The 26,522-nt window shown below is 43.9% G+C and overlaps 1 protein-coding gene and 1 long non-coding RNA gene across 2 annotated transcripts in view; one reads left to right on the top strand and one right to left on the bottom strand.

The window, feature by feature from the left end:
• Window positions 1-455: 455 nt before the first annotated feature.
• Window positions 456-3,673, bottom strand: LOC103001901 (uncharacterized). Its single transcript, XR_450325.1, has 3 exons — window positions 3,518-3,673; window positions 945-1,061; window positions 456-514 (listed from the first exon to the last, which is right to left on the bottom strand). It is a non-coding gene; the product is annotated as an uncharacterized LOC103001901 (long non-coding RNA).
• A 2,326-nt stretch (window positions 3,674-5,999) lies between these two features.
• The window catches only part of NRG1 (neuregulin 1), a 1,026,134-nt gene continuing 1,005,611 nt past the window's right edge, over window positions 6,000-26,522 (top strand). Inside the window, exon 1 of the mRNA XM_057537367.1 lies at window positions 6,000-6,708. Coding sequence (XP_057393350.1) covers window positions 6,000-6,708 — 709 coding nt within the window. The remainder of the gene's footprint in view (window positions 6,709-26,522) is intronic.

Raw genomic sequence — 26,522 nt, 5'->3', positions numbered from 1 at the left:
CCTGGCGTTTCTGAAGTGCTACGATTATGTATCCTATCGCTTCCAGAAATGGTTTTTGAAAGGCTGCCAGCTTTTTAGGGAGGCTTGCGGCAGGGTTTTTAGTTAAACTGTTGTGGCTTGTGGGCACGGCACAGAATTGGGAGAGCTGGAGCCTGAGTTCTAAACCTCATACTAAAAATAAAGAGCTTTATGACCCTGGGAAAGGCAGTCAGCTTTTCTGAACCGCTTTATCATTTATAAAATTAAGAACTTCAAACTAGATACCTAGGATTCTTTCCTGGTCTAACATTTGATGTGTTTCTCTCTGAGTCAAAGCATCAACTAACGGAGAAAGTTAGAGCTAATGTTCTAACATGGTACCCCAGCGTAGGGGGCGGATAATAAAATATTTATTTACGCCACTCTTTCATGAGTAGACATAGTAAAAGCTGATGCAAAACCTACCAGTAGAGCCTCTTCTTTCTTCACGTTTGGCCTATTTGTAAATAGCAACAATAAGTCCCATAAAGCGTTCCTAGAGATAAATAAAATTCATATGCATTACTCCTAAATATCAGTAATGATATCACGGTGAAATTTTCAAATCAATTTTTGAGGGGAAATGAATAACTTCTGTATAATATATTCATTATCTTAAGTAGCATTATTTCTATTGGATGGTTTATGTACTAATAAAGCATAAGAAAGAAACTTTTGCTCAGTGAAAAGTGATAAAATAAAAATAGTATTTGATCTCAACAACTGCCTTCAATAATCTGCAAAATGATAATGATTCTTTCTTTATATCATAGTATTGTGTTATATAATATAGTCAATAATAATGTTAATAATAACATTAATATTCATCATCTCATCGTCCCCAAGGAGGGTACCAGGGAAGTCATATTAACACTGATACCTTTATTTCTAGTTCATTAGCTGACATGGTGATAACAGGCCCCTACCTTGCTCTCCACGTTCCCCCTCCAGTGTGCTGTGTAATGGCTGGGAATTTCCACCACGGGGCTGCCACACATGAACTCGGGCTGCTATTCTTCTTCTGTCTTCTTTCTTAAGAGGCGCTGCCAGGAGAACACAGCTCCGTTACAAGTGCAGTGACATCCCCACTGCTGTCTCATTCCCCCTTAGTTCCTTCAGGACACATCTGCAGTGGTCCTTCCTCCCAGAAATGGAAAGTGGTCTTCCCCTTCACATAGACTTTTTACTTTTTCACCTGAGCTTTAAAGCAACATGCGTGGCGTAGTGCCTTTAAGTGTTATAACATTCTTCATCAAAATGGCCACTTCAGCTTTTACTTGTGGTTCTGTCCCTATAAGCATGAGCCTTTGTTCTGAGCTGGGGCCTGGGGAACACGTCCCATAGTGCCCTCTGTTCTCCATCCTCCTCTTTCCTCTGTTTCTTCCCCAGGTTCCTCCTTTCTCCTTCAGAAAACACACTCTTTCTCTCTCTCTCTCTCTCTCTCGCGCGCTGCGCGCGCGCGCACACACACACACACACACACACACACACACACACACACACACACACACACACACATACCACCACCACCACCAATAACCCATCAGAAAACATTAACTCATACAAACAGATGGGACAGATGATGGGAGAGATAGGATCGCCAGCCCAGACCAGCAATCACAGCTGACTCACTGACTCAACTGAATCACAGTCTAAACAAATAGTGATATAAGATAGGTGCACACCAGAGAATCACCATTTGAATTTTATGACCAGGTCTGAAATAAGTATCTTACAGCCTGTTACAGAAAAGCACTTTTAAACAGTCAGAGTCCTACGTTTTTCTGGACCCTATGTCTGCTCCAAGACAGGCGGCTAAGCAAGCGAGGATTCTTTGGGAGACTGCAAATTCGGGACACCACGACCAGGAGAACAGCTGTTTCATGATTTATGGCTGAAGGTGTGCATTCTACGTGCTGTTGGTCAGTGATGATAAAGTAGGTATCACTGCCTCTGTGGACTTCCTGTTGCCCCTTCAAGAGTCACCATTTAGAAGCATCTAATCAGGTATAAAGTGCTGGGGGTGGGAAAACCTCTTCAGGTTGCCACTGCACTTTGGACCTTCTCTTCAGATATTCTAAACTAGTAAAAATACTATTTCACATCTACCTGCATAATTTTGTCTGTCTGTTCTTTCCCCACTTGAGCACATAAAATATTCCCAGGTAACATGATGACAACCGCTCTGATCGCTCATTTTTCTTTTGGTTCCAAATGACCAATGAGACTAATTAAGTCCTCAAGGAAACACTCACCTTTACTGTCAATAGGTGGTCATCTTAACTAGTCAGCATAAGTAAATAGGGCCAGTCTCTAATAACCAAGGAGGCAATCCATATTTCCTTTTCAAAACTGGGATGGGGAAAATTTGTGATGGAGGGGACACTGAATATTTGAATACAATGCTTAAATATGTTTACACATGTTCATAGTATCATTATGCCATGTATCCTGGAGTTAATAAATCTAAAGTTTTTGGCAGTGGTTCTCAAAGTGTGGTCTCTCCACCGGCAGTGGCATCAGTAGCACCTGGGAACTTATTAGAAATGCATACTCTTAGGCCCTGCCCCCAGACCTTCTGCAACAGAAACTTTGGGATGGGACTGGCAATCGGTGCATTTTGATGCACAAGTGAGTCTGATGCAGGGTTTAAGTACCCTGATTTTAGGATGTTTCCAAGAATGAGCCCTTTTCTTTTTGTCTTTTTAAAACGATGTGGACCAATTGTCCCTTTTCTGAAGAGCATGTAATCACACTGAACAATTGTTCATACATTTTTCAAGCATATGTTAATCATATTAGAAATGCCCTCCCCCTTTCATTCAAAAGGGCAACATCCTTTTAACGTTTGGGAGCGCCTGAACAGGAAGACTCCAATACAAAAACAGAAAGGAAATATACGTGCAAATGGTTCTCACCTATGCACAGAAAATATTCACAAGAGTTACCCCTTAATGCTACTCAGCTGAAAGGGTAGTAGAAGAGAATGTGGGAGTGAGGTAAAGGCATAATACAGAAAAAGGGCATTAAAAAAACATATGAAGCAGCTTATGTTTAATCATAGATAAAATGCTTGGTGAAGTACTAAGAGGGGTATCTGAGCCTGTAAGCCAGTGCTTTAAATGTTATTTTCACTTCCTGGACTTCCATCTCTGTGACAGGGTGGGCAGTACTGGGGTAACGTGTGCGAAGCACGTTACCACATCAGTCCTGATTAATCAGCTGACATTTATTGAGTGTTTACTATGTCCCCCCCCGCCCCCCGCTGGGTTAAAACGGGAATGCTGGAAACACCGTCTCGGCTTTTTAACAAGCTTACTAGTTGAAGAGATGGGAGTCAAACGGAAACACTTGGGCTCAATAAAATAACATGATCAAAAATGAGGAGGCACAACACAGATTGCAAATGCAGGGGGGCTGCAAATGCTGGGGTCACTCTGAGTGTCTAGTGTTTAAGAAAGAAGGCTACGGGGGCAGGTGGACCTCAGAGGATGCTTACTATCTGTAGTGGATTGTAGAAATGGCCTCAGTTCTTCTTCCTGGATCGCTGCCCCGTGGCAATGCAAGTTTTCAGCTCCTCACAATGAGAGCACTCCTGTAATTGGAGTTCGCCTTGTAACAGAGGCAGTGGTGAGGTGCCAGTTCTGAGCCTAGACCTCAAGACACCTTGCATGCTTCCGGCCACTCTCTTGGAACCCGTCCCGCCGCCATGAACAAGCCCAGGTTAAGCCTGTTGAAAGAGACCACATCCATTAAGAGATGATCTGTCTCAGCTGAGGCCATCTGAGACTAGGCAGCACCCAGCAGCACCATCAGTGAGCCCAGTCAAAATCACCGATCCACAGAATCCTGGGCTATGTGAGTCAATATTGTTTTAGGCCAACAAATTTTGGACTGGTTTGTCATACAGCAGTAGATAGCTGATACGAGGTCTGAAAGGTGGAGAGGAAGGGAGAAAGCATTCTAGGCTGGAGTTGCAACTCCAAACAGGTCGAGAGTCAGAAATGTGTGAGGTCAGGTCAAAGAAAAGTGAAGACACCAGTAGGATTGGATATCTGACCACTTTCTTCCAGTAAATCAGGAGGAGCATGAGCGTTTAAGAGAACATATACTGGAAGTCAGACCTGCACTATTACAATTCTTGAAGCACACCATCAGGCCCTAACAAATAGGAATGCCCACATGTTGAAACACACAGTGAGCTTCAGGACCCCATCTGTCCAAGATGTACTTTGAGAGAGTAAGGCATTGTTTTCTAGCCAACTATATTATGCCAAGGGGGAAAAAAAGAAAAGATCTTTGTGGCTTACAATCTTTTACTTTTTATATAGAGAAGTCTAAAGTTTATGTGACTGACTTCCAAGAAACTGCTAGAGACAACTTCACAGAATCCCAGAGTAAAGGATATTATGTAGCTAGAGTGCTTTTAAAATCTTAAATTCTCACAACGTGGATCTAGTAGGCCATTGAATAACAAACAGCTTCGACTCAATTTTATTAGGTCATTGAATATATTTGTCACCATAAAAAGCACAAGAGAAATAGTTTCCTTTAAATGCTAAAAATGTGTTCTTTCTGTTGAGTGGTACTTGCCGGGACAGAACATCCCTGAGTGATGACGGATTCTTGTTTCAAAAGTAGCTTCTTAAATTTGGCGGGACAGCGGGTGGAGGGTTCGGAGGGGGATGGGATGAGTTAGGGTGGGGCGGGTGTGATATTCAGATGGAACAATATTTAACCTACAGCCCCTCATGCCTGGGATCCTTTGTACCAGCAGGCACGGAGGCGTCCTTCGTTTCATTCAGTTAATTTTTTTAAAAAAACGGACTAGTTGACGAAGTGCCTGAAACTTTATACCAAGTGGCCTTAGTGAGCCACTATTTTATTCAAGCAGTGCTCAGATCAGCAGTACCCCACAGGTCAGAAAATCACGGCGAACGGGGAATTTTCACAGCAGAAAAGGCAAGGGTAATCAAGCCTGAAGCGTCCCACGAGGGGAGCCGTGGAAGAGGCAGCAAACCTGAAGAGCTCCCTGTGTGCGCGCGTTAGCAGGGGAGCGGGCGAGACAGAAAGTTGTTCTAATTGCAGCCTGTCTCCTGCGAACGTGTTACTCCCTCTGGACTCTCCCGTAACCAGTTCACCCAAAACTTTTCTGCCACGAGGCCCCGTATCTCCCGCGTGCCCCCTTCCTTCCTGCGCCGGCTAACAGGTCCCCGGTCACCGAAGCGTCACCTCTCAGCCCCCGGGAAATCTCCACAGCCCCCTCGGACTGCAGCCTGGTCGCCGCCCGGCCTCCCAGTGCAGCAGTCGGGGCGACGGAGAGGGAGGCGGCGCGCAGGCCGGGGAAGACCCGGGAGGACCGACTCGCGGGCCGGGCTCAGGCATCAGCATGGGGAAGGGAGGCGCGGGCCGAGCGCGCCCCGCAGGTAAACAGGCCGGCGAGGCGCGGGGCGCTGTCGCCGCGGCCGCCCAGCGATTTCCAGGCACGCAACTCCGCCTCCAGGGCTCTCTCCCTCGCGCGCTCGCCCCGCCGCCCGCTCGCAGCCTCGGCAGCCGCCGCAGCATCGCTTCACACAAAGGACTGTTCCCCGCCGAGCCGCTCCTCCACCTCCACGTCCTCCTCCGGTGACGGCAGCCCCGACAGCCGGGCTCGGGCGCGGCGGCGGCGCGGGGAGGACCTGTCACTCCCAGCAAACGCGGCGGCGGCTTTTTTTTTTTTTTTTTCTATTTTGCTTAAAAAAACATTTTTTTTTTCTTTGCCCTTCTACTGCTTGGCCTTTCTGTGGTTCCACCCACCTCTTCTCTCCCTTCCTCCTCCTCCTCCCGTAAACAACTCTCCCACAGCTCCCGCCAATAAATAAATTAGGAGGAGGGTAAGGGGGAGGGGTGCGGGGGGAGGAGGGGAGAGGAAAAGGGAGGCAGCGCGAGAGAGTGAGGCAGAGTCCGAACCGACAGCCAGGAGCCCGCACGCACCTCGCACCATGAGATGGCGACGCGCCCCGCGCCGCTCCGGGAGGACCGGCCCCCGGGCCCCGCGCCCCGGCCCCGCCGCCCGCTCGCCGCCGCCGCTGCTGCTGCTGCTGCTGTGGACCGCGGCCCTGGCGCCGGGGGCGGCCGCCGGCGACGAAGCGGCTCCCGCGGGGGCCTCGGTGTGCTACGCGTCCCCGCCCAGCGTGGGCTCGGTGCAGGAGCTGGCTCAGCGCGCCGCGGTGGTGATCGAGGGAAAGGTGCACGCGCCGCGGCGGCAGCAGGGGGCACTCGACAGGAAGGCGGCGGCGGCGGCGGGCGAGGCAGGGGCGTGGGGAGGCGAGCGCCAGCCGTCAGCCGCGGGCCCGGGAGCGCTGCCCGCCGCCAACGGGACCGTGTCCCCCTGGCCCGCGGGCCCCGCGCCCAGTGCCGCCAAGCCCGGAGACGAGGCGCCCTATCTGGTGAAGGTGCACCAGGTGTGGGCGGTGAAAGCCGGGGGCTTGAAGAAGGACTCGCTGCTCACCGTGCGCCTGGGCGCCTGGGGCCACCCCGCGTTCCCCTCCTGCGGGCGGCTCAAGGAGGACAGCAGGTACATCTTCTTCATGGAGCCCGATGCCAACAGCAGCGGCCGCGCGCCGGCCGCCTTCCGAGCATCCTTCCCCCCTCTGGAGACGGGCCGGAACCTCAAGAAGGAAGTCAGCCGAGTGCTGTGCAAGCGGTGCGGTAAGTTCCTCGCCTCGCGGGGCGCGCTCGGGCGGGGCGGGGAGGGCGCACTCGCGGGGCGCGGCGGGCGCCGGGCTTCGACGGCTTCCGGGCGGACGCGGTCTGAGCGGTGGAGTTTCGGGCTTGGAAGCCTCTGGGCGATCCTCAGAGGAGGAAGGTTCGCGGATTGGATTCCACGGGCAGCGCCTTCTCCAGTGTCCCTGTTTCGAGGCATTGCCATTGGTGAAAGCCCAAGTTTGGTCCTCGGTTGGGGCCGCCTCAAACTTTTTAATTCCTTGGGGTTTCGTTCGCCAAGTAGAATGGAAATGGGCCGGCTGCTTTCTTGCGCGTGCCTTCTTGAACTCTTTCATTAGGAGTTGCTGTTAAGGGCAGCCGTGTGGGGCTTTTCCTCTGAAGGAGGAAAGGTGAGTCGGACAGGACTGTAAAGTCTTCCCATCACTTCGAGTCCGGAGTGTGGACTTGGTCAGGGGTTTGTGTCTGTGGAGAGTCCAACAAGAGTAGGACGGAGCACTGCGATTCCCCTTGCGATGTGGCAGAGTTTTTGGCGAAGTCATATCCGAACAGACACGTGCAGTCTGCACCTTGTGAAAATGTGTATGTGAGAAGTATAAAGTTGGGTGTTTTCTTTTTGGTGACATCGTGTCAAGAATTGTTGTTTTCCCAGTCTTTTCGTTTGGAGTATGCTTTGGCACGTCAGTGCGTCGGAACAGATGAGCGTCATTATAGAGCTTCACACGTAGGCCCTTAAGGAGAATTTCGGAAGATAAGTTTAGCAATCGTGTTTCAAAGACCTTTCCCGATTTTACCACTGCAGAGGGTTCCTCCCAGGTCTCCTTAGTATTATCAGGTCTGAGAAATCAGCTGATAATCTGATTACATTTCTGAAGTAGCATTACGTTTATGCCATTCATAAAGTAATTTCTAGGTTCTAACTATTTGTGTAATTTCCTGATGATCATGTAATCACTGAAACATAGAGGGGTTTCTTCTCAAACCAAACATTAACATGATTACACATCACAAATTCTAACATGCGTAATAGATTTTCCCCTAGGTCTTGATGTATCCCTCTGATAGATGGCTGGGTTAATTGAATTTTTACAAAACTCAGCACCATGCCATGCTCAGTCTGCCTGTGATGCAGAGTGTGTCAGCTCTTTTCAGTTCGTATCAGGTGATGGCCAGTTATTTAAATTTCTGATTGGCATTTCTGATGCTTGTAGCCTGCGGTTAATTAATGCCTAACGATTTGGTTTTGATGTCAGGGAAGAGCATTGCTTATCCTCCATTGCCTTATTTTCCCAATGCACTTTGTGCGCCAGAGACCTGTTAAGATTGCACCACTCTGTGGCCGGAAGCTGTTCTCAAACAGTGGTGCTGAAGAAAGCTGAGTGACGTTGGGATTCCCCGGGTCTGGCTGATAGATGTCACTATAAAACATGGGAAACTCTCTGCTGGGAGCTGTCTTATTAGGAAACACAAAAGCTCCTCACCATTGTACTGCATCATATGTTATTCTGTTAGAGAATCTGAAACAAAACATTTTAAGCCACGCTGTCATCCCATTTTCACGTGTTTTTATTGCATGCAGTTCAGGAAGGATTTTGCTTTTACCCCAAACCATGTGAGTTGTGGATCATCTACTGCACGTGGTGGGAGTTAATATAAAGGGGATCGTAGTTGGCAGTGATGCCTAGGATGGGGGTGGGGTGTTGCTAGATAAGCCATGGCGTTAGTTACGGCTTCTAACTAGAAAGAGATGTCAGTTTTCAGGGGTAAACTTCTTGTAAGGGTCCAGAGGACGCTTGGATAATGGAAAATTCATGTTGTCTGGAGAAATACTATTTTCGTGCTTCTAAGCCGAAAAAGCTTCACTGATGGTAGTTTTGCCCTTTTGTTTGCCAGTCAAAGGAAATACATAGTTGTAAGTTGTGGCATGCTAAACAAAGCAGGGTTTTTTTTTTTTTTTTAATGAACTGGAAATCTCCTGCGTGTAATGCAGTTGATTAAGGAATCATGAAGTTACTGCTTCAGGTTTGTGTAATTATTGTGTATGTTTGGTGATTTTAGGGTTCTGTACTTTAAAGTACGATACCGCGTGAAACTTTAACTAATAGATTTAGCTAAAGACTAACTGAAATCGTGCTCAAAGTTTCTCTTGGATTTTTACGAACGTAATAGTTATTGTGACATTGTAGGATATAAGTAAATAGTGTAAGCTATTTTATAGAATGGAAACTCAGTAAATCCATACTTGGAATATGGGGTGTAAAAGTGTGTATGTGTGTGAAAACTTGTGAATTCTTCCAGTTGTGTGGTCTGGTTTAACAATGCCATTCAGAGCCTACCAGGCAAAGGAACACAAATTGGAAGAAAAAAAAAATGTACAGAGAGAATAGGGACTGATTTGTCGTGGTCGAGCTGCTTCTGTGTGCTTCTGGTCAGGAGATTTCAGGGAGAGTGATGGAGCAGAGGGTTCTCATCTAACCACAGGAAGCTGCCCTGGGGGCGCAATGGTTGTGTTCCTGCCTGAGCCCTGATGCTAGGCTGGAGAGGGGATCTAGGCAAGTCATTTTGTGATATCATACCCAGGGGAGCAGTTTCCAGCTCTCCTTTGCTCAGCTGCAGTGTTGTTTCCTACAAGTTGCTTACTAGTGTAGAAACTACACGTGCAACAGATTAGCCTTAGGCTTGAGCTAATGGAAGTCTTCCCTGAATTATTTTTTCTCTCCTCCCCGCCCCCTCTCCCCATCTAAGAGAAACTCCTGAGTAGAGTCTGTATAAAAAGAAGCTCTTCTCCGAACAATGGACTTTTGGAAACAAAAACTGTGTAGTGTATTTTAGATGACAACACAGAATCTCATAGCTTGTTTGCTTTATGTTTGAGGTTTATGTGAATTGCACTTCCTTACAGTTAAATTCTTCCCAGTCTTTGCTTTCTCTCTTGCTCACTACACAGGCTAAGACACTTCTAGGTTTTATATTTATTGGAATGCAAAAAAATTTCAATTATTTTGTTCAATTAAATTGCCCTTATTCAAACAATTCATTGTTTGATGTACTACACTTCTAGTTTTCAAAGCATTGCGGTTATACTAGGCTGTAACTGATTCCCAAAAAGGAGTAAAAATACTGATGTTGAATAACATCTATAATTGGGCCATGCAAGATTTGTACATCACTTGTGTTCTTACAAGCCAATCTAAATATTCAGTATATCATATTGGAATGTATAATAATGCAAACATGTTTATCAAATATTTATGATCAATGTCTTTCTTTTTCTCATGTTCTCAATAAGTATTTAATAAAGTGTGCTGACCTTATGGTGTTATAAAAATGACAGAAATGCTGCAGGGATTTTCCAGCCGACTATTGAAGAGAATTGTTCTTAATAAAAGCTATATTAAGGGCATAGCAATAGGAACAGATACAGCTTGACTGCTTGTCTTTCATAAATACATGTGTAAATGTAATTTCCCAAGTGCTTGTGATGGCTCTCTTTAAACTGTATAAATCTTACTGTCAATTCTATACTGTATATAGAACACTTCTTTCTGTTGAGTAGAGAAACCGTGTATGTATTTATATATATTTATGTTAAAAAATGAAACCAAGATGGGTCATTTGGGAAAACAACTGTTTGGAATAAAAATATTTTAAAAGGTGAATTTAAATATCTGAATCAGAATATATTACAAGCACTAGGGGATTGTTCTCATCAGTTGTGGGAGATCTATAAATCCTCTGGATCTAGGGAAAGTTTTACCATATGTCTTAATATATTAGGTAAGACCAGGAAGCTTAAACAGCCCTGAGGGTCAAAACAATGGGCCGTGCTTCCGCTGGCCTGTATATTTATAGCAAATGAGAGCAAAAGACGTGATTGGGCGGGTTATTGCCCTTGTCAAATGCAATCTATTCATTGTTCAGGAAATCTCCTTTGCTTCGATGCCCATTTTCTTCCTGTTATTTTTTTCTTAATTATAAATGTAACATCTTTTAAAACCTATTTTTAAATTTCAGTGACAAGTGATGAACTGGCCAGATGTCCAAAGATCTTGAAACTCTCATCTGCCCTCAGTACTTAGCAATACTTAGGTTTTTTGTTTGGTTGTTTTTGATATGCTCAGATGATGTGGAAAAATTATGTCTATAGATAGTTCTGATTGAATGGGTATCTTGATTAGCCTTATATAAATGAATGATAATGAAAACAAAGTATATAATGAGAAAGAGTGGTAGGGATTCATGAATTATTAGTCATTGAAAGTATATAATAAAGTTTGTAAAGAAAACAAAAGGTAAAAAACAATTAGGGATCTTATGGACTCATGCAATTTGTTACCAAAAACAATAGTGTAACAACATGTTTTCATCAAAGTTTTCATAAGAAAGTGAGAACGAATTTTTAATGTCCTTACTTTTAAATAACAGAAATGGCTATTGTAGACAGTTTTCCATTCATGTATGAATGCTCTCAATTTGTGCATGCACATTTTACTCTGTGCTGTTATGTTATCATGAAATTTAAGTTAAAATGAAAGTAACATTATGAAAGAATGTATGACCTAGCCACTCTCCCAAATATCAGTCCCTTTCTAATACTTGAGCAGCTGATTAGTGATACAGCCTGTCACATTTTAAAATCTAAAGTTGAATTATTTGCAAATGTACAGAATTCAGACCTGAGTCTTATTGAGTTAAGTGCTAGTTGAGAGGCTGTATTTCATATTACTGTGTTTTCATATTGTTTAGGGCTGTGATGGGCTTGAGGTAAGCCTGTTTCTGAAGGCTTGTCTCCTGACTCTCCATCTGCAAATGATCCATATAGGTCGAAGAAGATTTAAAAAAAAAGAAATTTTGGTGAAGTTGAAAGCTTAAAATGGGTTGACGAATCTCTGCTTGGCATAGATCCGATAGTTAGGAAATAGTCCCCCCCAACATAGACTTGTCACCCAGCCATCCTAGAAAGAGATGCCTAAGTGGTAATTGACATTATTTTTTTAGTCTTCCAGAGAACCAGGATATTTTTCCCTTTGGAAAATAGTTTCCTGAGAAACTGTATCCTAACTTTTGTTCTCCCCATTAGGACCTAGCCATATTTATATCCTGTTTGTGTGTTTTTTTTTTTTAAATAACTAAAAAAACAAAAACAAAAAATCTTAGTTTACTCACAGCTTGGATGGTACAGGGGAGACAGAGCTATCAGTTCCTAACTCAGGCTTCAGCTGTGTCTTCCCTTCATCTCTGTTTCCTTTGTGAGGACACTGCAGGGTAAAGCTTTAGGTAAATGATGGGGCCCCTGAGTGGATCTGAGTCTTCAAGAGAGCAAAGTTATGTACTGATGCCTGCTCATGGCCACTCTGACAAGTCTTCTCTTGACACCTTGGAATTCGGCTGTCTGGGTCTAAGTGTGTCAGAATATGGAGGTCCTAGATCACAGGATGTGAATGTTGGGAGTTCCCTGGTGGCCTAGTGGTTAGGATTCTAGGCTTTCACTGCCATGGCCTGGGTTCAATCCCTGCTCACGGCACTGAGATGCTGCAAGCTGCACGGTGCAGAAATAAAGAAGATGTGAATTTACAATAGGTGCCTTTCAGTTCCTCATAGGCTCTTTGTCCCTCCCATGAAGACACAGATGGTAACCTGCACTGCATCTCTATTTCAGGGGCTTCCCTGCTATGAAGCCCAGGGCTCTGGCTTTGGAGATCTGCCCCAGTCAGTGTGCTGGGAACTAGAAGAGCACAGCTCCGAGTGCTGCCTGCTTCTGGAGCTGGGGGCCAGGGTTAGGAGGTCAGGCCCAGAACCTAGAGGAGGGAATTACTTCTTTCGCTTTACTGTGCCAGCAAGTGTGAGCTGAACAGAGCCCAGCACAAGGGGGCATGCCTGATGTGGGCCCTAGGGTCTTGGTAGTGGGCACACCCGTGAGCCCGGGGCATGGAGGGGTCATGATCAGAGAGGTGAAACCCTCTCTGCTTTGCTGCGTTTGGAAAGTCACAGCAGTAATACTGTCGTCCCAAATGTTTGTCTCTAGCCTGGGAATTGCTGTGAAGGCAAAGGAAGCTAAAAAATTGAGGGGCTTACTAAGACCACCGGGTTATAACTATCACTCATTGAGTTTGTATCTTTATTTTCCTCTTTGATAGACACATATTGCCTGACCTGTGTGGGTTAAATACGTGTTGAATAATCAAATGAATAAATGAGTGAAGCATCCCGGATGCTTGTTGGAGGGTGGCAATCATTGTTCTAGGCTGCATTTTGGAGAAAACAAGCAAAACCTCTGATTCTTTCTCTTCAGGTCTCTGATTTGGTGAGCTAGCCTCTTTGTAGGAAGTAGCATTTAGAACAGGACACCATTTCCTCCTCTGGATCAACCTTTGGGCTTCCGAGAAAGGTTATTTAATTTCCTAAAATTCGTTTTTTCATAACTTATTCCTGGATTTTAATATTCCCTATTCTGTGTCCTCTATAGCCCCAGCTGGGGAACAGAATTCCCTGTGTTGTAAACACTTCCAAGCACAGAAGGGGTTTTCGATCGTTAATGAATCCCTGCCACTGTTTTGAGCAGACCCATTACCAAATCATCCCAACCAATTTTATTTTGGGTACTAGATCTCAGCTCTCAGAAATTCTGTGTTCTCCCTGATCTCCCGCATAGGTGTTTCACCACGTCAGCCCTGTAAGTTCAGTTCTTGTAACTGAAGACGGAAAAGACTGCTTGTATCCCTCAGAAGTAATAAGAGAAGAGTTTGGGTGACTTACTTTTCACTCTTTCTTTCCTTTGTCGTGAACATCCTGTCAGCTCTCGGTTAGAATGTTAGGTGGGACGGCGCCTGTCCATTTGGGCTCTGGTGAACAGTGAGATCCTTTTCCTCCATTTTCTTGGCTGGCCCTGGAGACACCACGGGCGACGTGTCATCCGTGAAGCAGCAGATGCAGTGGCGGCATTTTCTTCTACCGCAGGGAGCATCCTGGCTGCAGCTCAGTGCAGACCTGGAGCGGAGGTTCTGTCTACCGAGGAGGAGAAGGGCAGCTGTCGTGGTTTCAGGTAAAATTTGCCATTAGCCTTTGTCCTCGGGCGGTGGTTCTGACAGTGAAGGCTCTTTGCTGGCCGCCTGCACGGAGATGTTCTGCTCAGAGTTCGTTGTCGTGCCGTCAGCGCACAAGGACCACAGCTTTGAAATTTCCCCGGCGCCCTATTTCTTTGCAAGTCTGGACACCTCTGAGATACTCTTTCCTCCAAGGTCCTCATTCCCATCCACTGAGATGGCTCACATCTTTTCCTCAGAAACCGTGGCAACTTTTCTTTCATTGCAGTGGGAATATTATTAAAAAGTCAAGCATTTTTGGACCACAGTCTTATTCTGGTGAGTGTGTTTTTCCACCCAAGTTGTAATAACATAAAATTCACCATTTAAATTATCTCTAAGCTGCAGTTCAGTGGCATTAAGCATTCACATTCACAGGCCACCAACACCACCATCGATCTCCAAAAGTTTTTCATCTTCCCAAACTGAAACTCCAAACCAATTAATAATTCCCTATTCCCTCTCCTCCAGCCCCTGGCAACTTCCAGTCTAATTTGTCTCCATAATTTGACTATATTTTACCTCATTTTAGTGGAACCACACAGTATTTGCCTTTTTGTTACTGGCTTATTTCCCTTGGCATAATGTCTTTAAGACTCATCTATGTTGTAGCACGTGTCAGAATTTCATTCCGTTTGAAGGCTGAATAATATTCCATTGCATGTATCTGTTTATCTGTCAGTGGACACTTGGGTTGTTTCTACCTTTTGGCTATTGTCAATAATGCTTCTGTGAATGTGGGTGTACAAATATCTGTTCGAGACCCTGCTTTCAGTTCTTCTGGATACGTATCCAGAAGTGGAATTGCTGGATCATATGGTAATTTTATGTTTAATTTTTGGAAGAACTGCCATGGTGTTTTCCACAGTAGCTGTACCATTTTACATTCGCACCAGCAATGCACAAGGGTTCCAATTTCTTCACATTCCCGCCAATGTGTATTATTTTCTATTGGTTTGATGATAGGCATCCTGCTGGGTGTGAAGTGGTGGTGAGCAGTTTTTGTATTGTTGTTTTCTATTCAAAGTTAGTGCTCCTAATTACACTGTCATTAATAAACAAAAGTTCTCAGAAACAGAGGTGTTCATCTATTCAACTCTTAATTTACCCAACATTTAGGTTCCTGAATCTGAAGCCACCAGATAACAAAATTACAATAGATAATAGCTTAATAAAAACCAATAAAAGGTTTAAAGATTAAACTTAGCCTTTAGTCACCATAAGAATGTTGTACTCCTATTCATATTACTATCAACATGGTCCAGAGAGACACCTTATCATACTTGGATTAGTATCAGCATCTTTTAATTGATTTGATTTATTCATTAAGTTTCCTTTTTTATAATTTCCCTGCCTCTATTCTGTCCATTGCTCCAAACTGACTTTCGTTAGACCCTGCACTGGAGGAGGAATCATTCTAAAATACTACTTTTATTAGACCTCTTTTTCTGCTCCAACTTCCAATGGATGCATCACAGTTACCTCTAGACCCCGACATTCAGGGTCCTCGTTAATCCAAACCAAGCCTAATCTTTGTCACTTGTACTATGTGAATGATTTTATCCAGTCTGCTTCATGAACAGGCTATGTACTTTCCTCATCCTCTCGTTTTTCCGTATGCCACTTGCTCTGCCTGGGTCTGCTTCTTCCCTCATTTCTGTCCACGGAAATTCTATGTCTCCTTCAAGGGACAGCTATATCCTACTGCTTCCATGACAGTCCTAATAACGATCCTGCCAGAAATACTCACTCTAGCCTTTGAATACAGAGCACCATATAAAGTATGTTTTACTCCATACTTTATACGTGGTGCATTTCAAATTTCCCTTATGTTATCTTTGTTTTTTAAAAACTGATGTGTTTAACAGTTTTTCTAGCTGTGAATGTCTTGCCTCACCTGGGAGACCACAGTATCCTTGCAGCCAGACACTTGGGGTGTCCTCAGTTTATTCACAAGTGAAAAGTGCCCCAGCCTTAGAGTCAGGAGAACTCCTTTCCATTTCTAGCTTTGTAGTTTAGTACCTGGCTGGTTTGGGGTGAGTAACTTTACCTCTTTGGGCCTCCATTCCCTAATATGCAGCATGAGAAGGTGGAAGTAAAGAGCTTTCCATGGTCCATTCAAACTGCATCTGGTCGTCATCTCAGAAATGACCCAACATGCAAACCCCTTCTGCTGCTGCCCGTGGAGCTTTTCTCTTCCTCTCTTCTCATTTTAGTCTTGTTCTGTGGAGAACAGTCATGGAAAAACAATTGTGAAACTTATGGACACTCCAAAAGAGGAGTGACAGCTTAAGGAGAGTGAAAAAGTATCTCCCCTTTCCTCCAAAGCTTTTCACCTCCCTTGCCTTTTGGGTCATTTTATTACACTGTCAAAAATAGTTATTTGTGTTCACGAGCATTGTCTTTTCAAGAAGCAGATACTGTCTTTGAAGCTATAAAGTATGATTATTAATTTACAACTGTAAACTTTTAAAGCAAGAAGTTCAGTCATTTGTTTTATAAAATGACAAAGAAGATTCAAAGTGCTTTACTATGAATTTTTATTTATTTATTTTACCAGTGTAAATCTGACACTGTTTTGGGTTTTAATAATTAGTGCTGTTGTGGAAATGGATGAGACCAGCACAGAGAGTAGGGAAATCTTGGTTTCCAGCCAGATGGCAGCAGTTCTGATGATGGTGGGGAGAGAGTTGCCACCTTCATACAGAATTGGGTAAAAAGACCTTCTTTCTCAGCTTATGATATTTATGGTTGGGGCAAGAAGATGATATAGTTTAGTCCTTTTGTGAGTAGAAGGGGCAATACAGAAACAAGTTGTCAAATGAGAAATAATCTGATCTTTTTAAATCACTGCATGAAGAGGCGTTGGCAGTGCCACACGGGCCGGGCACGACTCAACTGTGTTGTGTCTAGTTTTGTTTTGCTCCTTCCTTTGCCTCTGGTGAGTTCAGCTATTCCAGCAGATGTAATGGTGCTTATAAACCACGGCTCCTAGGTCCATATCTCTAGCGCAGACCCTATTTTCTGGCTCCAGATCAGTATATTCAAGCACTTACCAGATAACCCACCCACATGTCCTACAGACACTTCATGGTAAACATATTAAACAGGATCTCATCACGTCCTGTGCCAGTCCATCTGGACACCTGGATACTAATGATGAAACTGCTATCACTACTCCTATTACAGTCACTGCTGTTACTACCAGCGGCTTCCTGGAGTGACAGCTTATTCTATGCCACATAGAGTAGTAAGTGCTCAGAAGAGCTTAGTTAACCCCTTGCCATATGGTAGCATCAGTGTCTTCCTAGTTAGCCCAACCGGAAACCTCTCCTTCTGCCCCATAGCCATTTGGTGACCAGATCTTATCGATTCTACCTCCTTAACACATCTCAGACCCCTCCCTTCTACCCCAACTCCACTGTTTCTGTAGCAGTTCTCAGCCTTACTGTAATAGCCTCTTATCTTTGCTCAGGGATTCTCCTCATCTTAAATTCATTCTCTGAACTATTGCTAATGATCTTTCTGAAGCAGAAAAGATGGTACTATACCCTTGCTTAAACCTCTTCAGCTGCCATCAGGATAAAATCTGAACTCCTTAGAATGGCTTAGAAGGCATTCACCTTTTATCCAAGTGTTCTTATCCAATTTCTTCTCCTACCTGGAACCCCGTGCTACACTGCTGGCATGGCTCCCCTCGTGCCAAGTGGCTGGAGGGGTCTTTACATTTACACCTACTGTTCATTCTTCCCCATAATGGTCTGCTTCTCTATCTACTTTCTGTACCTTTGCTACCCGTTGTTCCAGACTATGTCCTTCAGTGGGAGGATGGTTACATAAAACTTTATGGCTATATAATGGATTGTGTTGTCTTTAAGAATCTTGTTGTAGAAGAAAGTATAATGACTTACAGATACATTCATAGTATATTGTCAAGTGAAAAAATATTATAATGCAGACTGTGTATAATTGTTTTTACTATTATCTATCTATTTATATCCATCTGTCAGTCTAAAGAGAGATAAAAGCCTGGAGAGCTATATAACAAAATGTTATCAGTGAGGCATTAGAATTATTGATGTTAGGAATTTCATGTGTATTTCTAAAATTTCTGTAGTGATTGTATATTCCTTTTAATAAGGAAAAGGAATACATGCTGTTTTTAATAGAAATACTGACAAAGACTGAATCTTACTTAAGGGAATTTGTCCCTTTTGAACATTGCCTTTCTCATAATAGATGTACTAGTTAGGGTAGGCTAACTGCTGTAACAAGTGGTACCCCAAATATATTACAGTGCAAATTCAATAGTTTATTTCTGCCAGTGAGTAGACAGACACAAGATATTCTAGTCTTTCCTTTCCTCTGAAAGAGACTGGGGCTGACACCTGAGGCATAGCTGAACCTCACTTCCGACCAAATTGGTTGAAATAGGCAGGGTTCCAATTTGCAATGGTCATTTTGTTCTTAATGGCTCAGCTGTCCTTTGGAAAGGAGACAGATTTGCCTTTTGCTGCCTCACTGCAGTGGGTGAGCCGAATAGTTACATGCAGAGCAGACATAACAGCCATCCATGTTTACGGTAGATAAATACCATATGAACTACGTGCTCTTTCTTGTGCTCAACTTTGCATTTTGCAGGTTGGTTTTGCATTAAATCTTTTTTTTTTAACATTTTATTTTATATTGGAGTATAGTTGATTAACAGTGCTGTGTTTTGGGTAGCCAGTAATGTGATTCAGTTATACATATACATGTATCTATTCTTTTTCAAATTCTTTTCCCATTCAGGTTTTACGTAATACTGAGCAGAGTTCCCTGCGCTATACAGTAGGTCTTTGTTGGTTATCCATTTTATTTTATTTTTTTCCTTTATAGCAGCGTGTACATGTCAGTCCCCAACTCCCTAACTATCCTTCCCCTCGACTTTTACCCCCTGGTAACCATAAGTTCTCTAAGTCTGTGAGTCTGTTTCTGTTTTGTAAATAAGTTCATTTGTATATCATTTTTTTTTAAGATTCTGCATATAAGTGATATCATACAATATTTCTTTCTCTGTCTGTCTGACTTCACTAAATCTTTAAGGTTTTGTACTAACACTTTAAGGTGTGATGCCCACTATGTCTGATTTTATCTGCTACCACTGGAAATGCAGAGGGTCCGGCCACAGTCACTGCCTTTCACTGGCGTGTTGAGGATGCCTTTTAAAGCTCTGTGTTTAACAAATCATTTTGATATAGGGGCTGTGGAGAAATACTCTCAGGCTTTATCACTGCCGACTTAATTGGGTTTCATGATCACATTACTTAGTAGGATAAATTAAAAATGGCTGGTCAAACTGCCTGTAAAAAGCAAAATTGTTAGGTTCAACCTGCCCAGTGTATTAACTGTATTGATGAGTAATCATTCCACCATTTTAAATCACTTTTATTAACGTTTTTCATAGTTGTATTTCCAGGAACTTGCTAAATAACTGTCATTATGTACTCAGTAATATTTCTTTTTAAAATACTATTGAAAAGTCCATGAAAATGATTAAGTTGCCAATATTATCCACCTACTTCCTGTTAGTAAGAATTGTTGGCAATTTTATGATGCGCTGGTTGTATGTCAGTGCTTCCTTTGTGAAGCCCAGGAGGAAAAGGAACCAACTCGTAACAGGGAATGGAGACAATAAATGCGTGGTTGTGAAGCTGTGTAAAATAGTCTTCTGTGCATCTACATCATGCACGTTATTGTTGTGCTCTCAAAATTTTTTATTAAATATTGAGAATATAAAGAGGATACTTAATTATTTATTTTTGGCTGTGTTGGGTCTTCGTTTCTGTGCGAGGGCTTTCTCTAGTTGTGGCGAGCGGGGGCCACTCTTCATCGCGGTGCGCGGGCCTCTCACTATCGCGGCCTCTCTTGTTGAGGAGCACAGGCTCCAGACGCGCAGGCTCAGTAGTTGTGGCTCACGGGCCTAGTTGCTCTGCGGCACGTGGGATCCTCCCAGACCAGGGCTCAAACCCGTGTCCCCTGCATTGGCAGGCGGATTCTCAACCACTGCGCCACCAGGGAAGCCCCAGAGGATACTTAAGAATTATGTGTAGGGATGTCGCTGGTGGTCCAGTGGTGAAGACTCCATGCTTCCACATCAGGGGGTGTGGGTTCGGTCCCTGGTCGGGGAACAAAGATCCCACGTGCCACATGGCGGGACCAAAAAACAAAACTAAAAAAAATTATGTGTAAAGGATAGAGACTAATCATATATGTGTGGTACTCTTCTTCAACCTCATCCTCATCATGGGCCATTTGGCTCTGCGAGGTCCTTGGGTTCCAGGACAGCTTAAGTCAGGTCCTACCTGCAGGTCAGTCAAGGACATATCTGTTCATTCATTAAAATGGATTAGAAATTTGTCGTTAATTTACCACTTCTTCAATCAGTTTGTGTAGCCCCCCAAATCCTATTCCTTTCCTCTTAGATTTAGGCACTCCTGATCTGTGAGAGAGATTGTAGGGACCATTCTGAGGATGTTGCTTAAATAAATTACGAGAATCAAAAAAAAAAAAATTACGAGAATCATGAGATCGCTTAACAGTGTAAGTGATAGAAAAAGAGAAGCAGTGAGTGCACTTTACTAATTTACTGCTTCAACAGATATTTATTGGGCATCCATTATTTGCTAGTCTTTCTACTGCTTTCTGGAATCCTGGTGATGAAGAAATTAGGCATGGCTCTTTCCGAGCTAATAGGGTAGAATGAACAGTTACATAAAAGATTGTGATATATATTTTATATATATTATTGTAGATATATGTATAATTGTGCTAAGTTTTTATAGGGGAAAAAGTACAAGGTATCATGAGAACATAGAACAGAAGACTCTAACTTAGTTTGAAAGATATCAGAAAGTCTCCTTGAGAAAGAGACATTTCTCATGGGAGTGGGAAGAGGAAGAGGAGAAAGGAAGAGAGAAGGACATTTCCATTCCTGATGCAGGGAAGAGGAACAGCAGAGAGGGCTGTCAGTGCAAAAGGAGGCAAGACTGAGGTCTGAGAGGTAAGGAGAAAAATCAGATTATTTTGGAATTTTTAGGGTTCTGGACTTTGTCGTAAAAGCCTGGGAAACCACTGTAGGGTTTTTAAGTACATCAGTTATAAAATTTCCATTTTGAAAATGTCACAACTGGCGGTTGTGCAGAGAACGGACAGAAAGGGATGTTGGGTGCCTGCAGGGAACTCGGGGCTCCGAGTGGGGTGAGGATGTGGGCTCGCTCTAGAGAGGGAGCAGGAGAGATGAAGAGAAGCAAGAGGTTTCGAGATGGTTTTGGAGGCGTCTCTTCAGCTTGGTTATGACGGGGGGGTTGCTTGTGAAGGGGGCTGTGGAGGCTGGCTCCTGGGAGTCTGGCACGAGCCCTTGCGTGCGCGTCAGGAAGGGGATGGGGAATGCTGCAGAAGGAGGTGAAGCTTCCTGTGTTTCTGATCCGTGCAAATGGAAATGCCAAGTCAGCACTTGGATGGCTGGAACTCAGAAAAAGAAGTCTGAGTTGGATTTAGGAACATGGGAGTTTTGGACAAGGACGTGGTTATTTCTGTCCCCAGGGAGTAGATACAGTTGCTTGAGGGAAAGTGGGTAAAGGGTGAGGAAAGGTGAGCAGAAGATGAAGCATGAAGGACAGCAACCTTTAATGGTGAGGCAGAGGAGGGGACAGAGGTGACAGGGAAGGAGCAACCAGAGAAGGAAAAGGAAGACTTAGCAAGGAATCAGGATGGAAGAAGCGGTCAGCTGTGTCCCTAGAAAAATCATGTCGGAAGGTGGGGAAGGGAGAGCCTGCCCAAAGCAGCACTTCCTGAGTGCTGACTGCTGCCAAACGCTTTGCATTTTATTATTTTTTATTTTTAAAATTTATTGGAGTATAGTTGATTTACAATGTTTTTAGTTTCAGGTGTACAGCAAAGTGAATCAGTTATACATATACATATATCCACTCTTTTTTAGATTCTTTTCCTATCTAGCTCATCACAGAGTATTGAGTAGAGTTCCTTGTGCTATACAGTAGGTCCTTATTAATTATCTATTTTATATATAGTAGTGCGTATTTGTCAATCCCAATCTCCCAATTTATCTCCCCTGCCCCCGCTTTCCCCCATGGTAACCATAAGTTTGTTTTCTACATCTGTGACTATTTTTGTTTTGTAAATAAGTTCATTTGTACCATTGTTTGCATTTTAAAGTGCACATAGTTTGTTAACAGCATGGAGGCTTTGTAAAGAGTTCTGGCCAAGTGCCAGGGGTGGACTCCAGACAGGGGTGGGTTGAAGTACTCATGGCCAGCTTCTGGATTATCAAGACTGGCTTTTAGCAATATTTTTATTTATTTGAACCTAGGTAGCAGGAAGCCATTTTAAAAACGCAACCAGGACTTCCCTGGTGGTGCAGCGGTTAAGAATCCGCCTGCCAATGCAGGGGACATGGGTTCGAGCCCTGGTCCGGGAAGATCCCACATGCCACGGAGCAACTAAGCCTGTGCACCGCAACTACTGAGCCTGCGCTCTAGAGCCCATGAGCCACAACTACTGAGCCTGTGTGCTACAACTCCTGAAGCCCGCATGCCTAGAGCCCGTGCTCCACAACAAGAGAAGCCACTGCAATGAGAAGCCCGCGTACCACAAGGAAGAGTAACCCCTGCTCGCCTCAACTAGAGAAAGCCCACGTGCAGCAACAAAGACCCGACACAGCCAAAAATAAATAAATGAATAAATATATAAAAACGCAACCTTTTTTTTGACATGGGGTTGGGAAGAGCGATTCTACTTGAAGGATCTAATGGGTAGTTTGTATAAAGATAAGATTTTTTAAAAAATCATCAAATTGTTACATATAGTGTAACTAAAGTGTTGCTGAAGGTCACCCTTTTATTAGTGTTTTTCCCCTTGGCTAAGAGTTCTTTTCTACGTACCACATAAAGCCACTTCAGTGGCAGATAATGGTTCAAATATTTCTTGACACGCTGACTTGAGAACTAACTACTGTCTCTCTAGTAGGTACCTGGGTCCTATGGTAATTTAATGCTTCGTCACGTAAGGACTTGAGAGGTGACATCTATCAATCTAATTTAAAAACATATTTGAGTCTAAAAGTCCTTGGACCATGCATTAGAGCTACCTTTATCTGAAGCTCTGGGCATTTTAACGAGCACCAGTCAAGAAATGCAAAGTTATTATTCTGACAGTAACTGAATGCGTTTCTCCTGCCCGTCTATATACAGTCTTTTTATTGTCTAGTCAGCTGCTGAATTGATGCATTCATACCTATATTTGCATGAGGACTTGGAGCTACCATAGGAAGAATGGTTTTGAATTTCCTGTTTTCATTTGTTTACTTTCTGTGCAATAATAGTGTTTTCGTGCAAGGATTTTTTTTTTACATTGGGTTTGCCTAATTTTAATACAGTGTATGTAAGCTAAGAATCAGATTTATGAAAACTGTACATTTATAAATCAAAAGAAATGGAGGAAGGGATGAAAAGGAAATCTCCAAAAAAATAGGAAGAACAGTTCTGAAACCTTTGACCTCAGCAGCAGGCCCCTTGGTCTAATTCACCCCATAGAACCACAGATGGGTTTTTGGACCAAATGTTCTGATCTTGGACAAACAGGTGGTTTGCAAGCAGGGTTTGTACATTAGAGTATACAGATCCCTGGGCTTAACTCCTGGAGCTAATAATTCATTTGGTCCAGGGTTTTGTCCTGAGACTCTGCATTTTGGGAACTCTCCTCAGGTGATCTGGGAGTCCTTGGACTCTGGGTCCCTAAGGTGTTTTCAATGCGTAAAGTTGAGGATTTTCTGGAAAATCAGAAGCTGGGTAAGAAAAGAGAGAATTAGAATTTACTGAGTTTCTCGTATGTGCCAAACATTCTTTACATATTTTACCTCCTTTATTCCTGAACACCATCTTGCGAGGTATATCACTCTATTCCAATTTTAACCCAAGATTCAAAGAGGTTTACAGAACTTTAAAGGTCAGGCAGCTGCTGGGAGGCAGAACATCTTTTTGCATTCGGTTCATTTGATTTCCTCTGTTAGACCCATGACGAGGATCGGAGCAGTGCAGCCGGGGAGAATTCTAGTGACACCATCCTCTGGGCGAGGCCATCTTGCCCTCTTTGTCGTGGGGAGCACCCACATTTGCTAGTGGGCACTTTCCTATTTATCTTCAGAGAGTGTCCAAATGGGTGATTGGGTGGGGAGACCTGGAGGCATTTTGAGGGTGTTGAAGTCAGATCCATTTGGACAAAACCGTGTCTTCAACAGATTGCAACGAACAAGCCAGGTTATCCTGTTAAGAGTTGATATCGTTTCTCTAAAAGGTCTGTGCTAACAAGCGCGTGTCTGAATGGGCAGACACCACACATGGACATTAATATTTCTCTAGGAAGGAAATGAGACCTGATGGGGTCCAGAAGGGACGATCTGGAGGCGGGAGTGGACTTAGCACCCAGCTTAAGGGTCAGGCCTTGCTCCCTGGACCTACCTCTGTCACTTGTGACCTTGGGAACATTCCTTGATGGTTCTAAACTTGATGCACAATGCAAATAATGTGTCTCTCTTAGAGATGAGGGAGTGTGGGCTGTGATAGTGTAGTTCGAGCACCTAGGTCATAGTAAGTGCCCTGTTTATGCTAATTGGGAGAGTGAGGGGTGGTCACCGTGGAGCCTGAATGGCGGCAGGGAGGATGCAGTGTAGCTGGGGACACGGCAGGAAGCAGCAGTAGAGGCAGAAGTAAAGGTGAGCATCACCTGCTTGAGTGCTGTGCTCTCCATTCCCTTCACGAATTCCTGTTTTTTAATCTGTGACACCAAAGGTTCTTTAACAGAGTGTTCCTCCAAGGGTGATGTGTGGTCAGCAGCCTGGACCAGCCTGGCGCTCATTAACACCACAGATTGCGGAGTCCGCCCCAGACCTACCGCTCTCCGGGTGTTTGATGCTGTCTGAGGGCTGAGCTGCACTGCTTCCCGAGGCAGCCTCCCTCCGTGTGAACCATGTTTGGGAAGTTGCTTGGTCACAGAGGAGCGGGTGTCCAGGCTCAGCCGTGCTGGCTCTGCAGCGAGGGTTCTTTCTGCAGGATGCTGTAGGTGGTGGCAGGTGAAAGACACTGAGCGTGAGGGGGAAAAAAGAAAATCTTTCCTAGAAAAGTTAAATGATAACATGCCCTACCCAAATGAACTCCGGGACTGGCACCAAGAATGAGTAATAATGGGGCACCAAGTAAGGATGCTCTCAGAAGAGCAGCGGGTACCATGCGGGCAGACGAGATGGTGGAAAGGGGGTTGAGAGAGTGTGTCCGAGACTCCCCGGGGAGGAGAGTGGAGACCCCCTCACACTGAACCCTGATTGGGGCAGGTGCCCTTGGGGAGGGGAATTGCAATGGCCTTAATCCAAGAATGACTTTGAGGGAAGCTTCCAACACGTAGAGAAAGATCAACCTGCCAGACTCCACTTGCCCAACTGGAGTGCACGATGGCTGCTCAACCGTTGTAGGCTCTGGGCTTGGGGAAGAGCTCCCATCTTGCGGTGGGCTCTGTGCAACCAGGCCGAGAGTGGATTGTTTTGCATTTAGAATATCTTAGGGAATTGAGCAAGACGAAAACCAACCTTGGTAACTACAAAAAGTGGACATAATGCTGCTTTCTATCTTCTCACTACGAATGATTTGAACTAATTTGGTGTGCTCATTCTGTGCTAAGCCCTTCCTGTTTGTTATCTCACTACATCCTGGTAATAATCCAGAGGTTGCCATCATTATACCCATTTTACAAATGAAACTCTCCCAGTGCAGTTATGGTATTTGCCCAAGACACACAGCTAAATGAGTGGTGAAGCTGGGATGCAGAACCAAATCAGTCTTGTTAGACAGTTTCCTTGTATACTAAATGCAGGTTTTCTCTACTTGGCTCTTAGGAAAAAATGAAAGGCACTGTATGTGATGACCATTATAATGTAAATAATGAAAGCAATAGTATGTATTCCCTGCCCTCCCTAATTCCACAAATACTTATTTATTGATCACTCACTGTTCCTGGCGTGGTACAGTTGTTAAGTGGGATATGGAGAAATGTGAGGAATTTATAATCCAGCTGAGGAGAAAAGATAGGTGTACACTTAACCAGAATACAGGCGTAACGTGTCACAAATGTGTCACAAGTGTTTAGATCTATGAACTTCTCCCAGGAAGGAGAAGGCACCTCTGCTGGGGCAAACCAAAAAACAAAACAAACAAGCAACCTTTAGAGAGCATATTAATTAAGATAACACTCTTCAGGTAAATGGGATTGTTTCATTTTATGTTTTCAGAGTGTGTCAAAAACCGTTTGTAGAAGCATGTTGCATATGTGTATCTTGAGTTGGAAAAATAATTAGAACAGGGAGTGTATCAATTAATACTAGACATTTGCCCCTTCCTTGGATAACTTCTGTATAACAAACACAAACCTGCCACTACAGATAATAAAACTCTCACAAAAAAACCTCACCAAATGGGGGAGAAGTTATTACTATGTTTTTTTTGGGAGGGGGGAATGAAAAAAATGTATATCAACACTCTTCCTTGGAAGAAATGTGATTTCTGTTTTAGTAGGAGAAAATAGAATAATACCCTGGCTTCAATGCTATTATCAGAAAACATGCCTTTGTATTTATCTTGAGGTAAGGTTTTTTTTATATCCTGTTGGGAGTCT

This window comes from Balaenoptera acutorostrata, chromosome 21, assembly GCF_949987535.1.
Source record: "Balaenoptera acutorostrata chromosome 21, mBalAcu1.1, whole genome shotgun sequence".
Taxonomy (NCBI): Eukaryota; Metazoa; Chordata; class Mammalia; order Artiodactyla; family Balaenopteridae; genus Balaenoptera; species Balaenoptera acutorostrata.
This window is presented reverse-complemented; position numbering and strand designations above follow the sequence as displayed.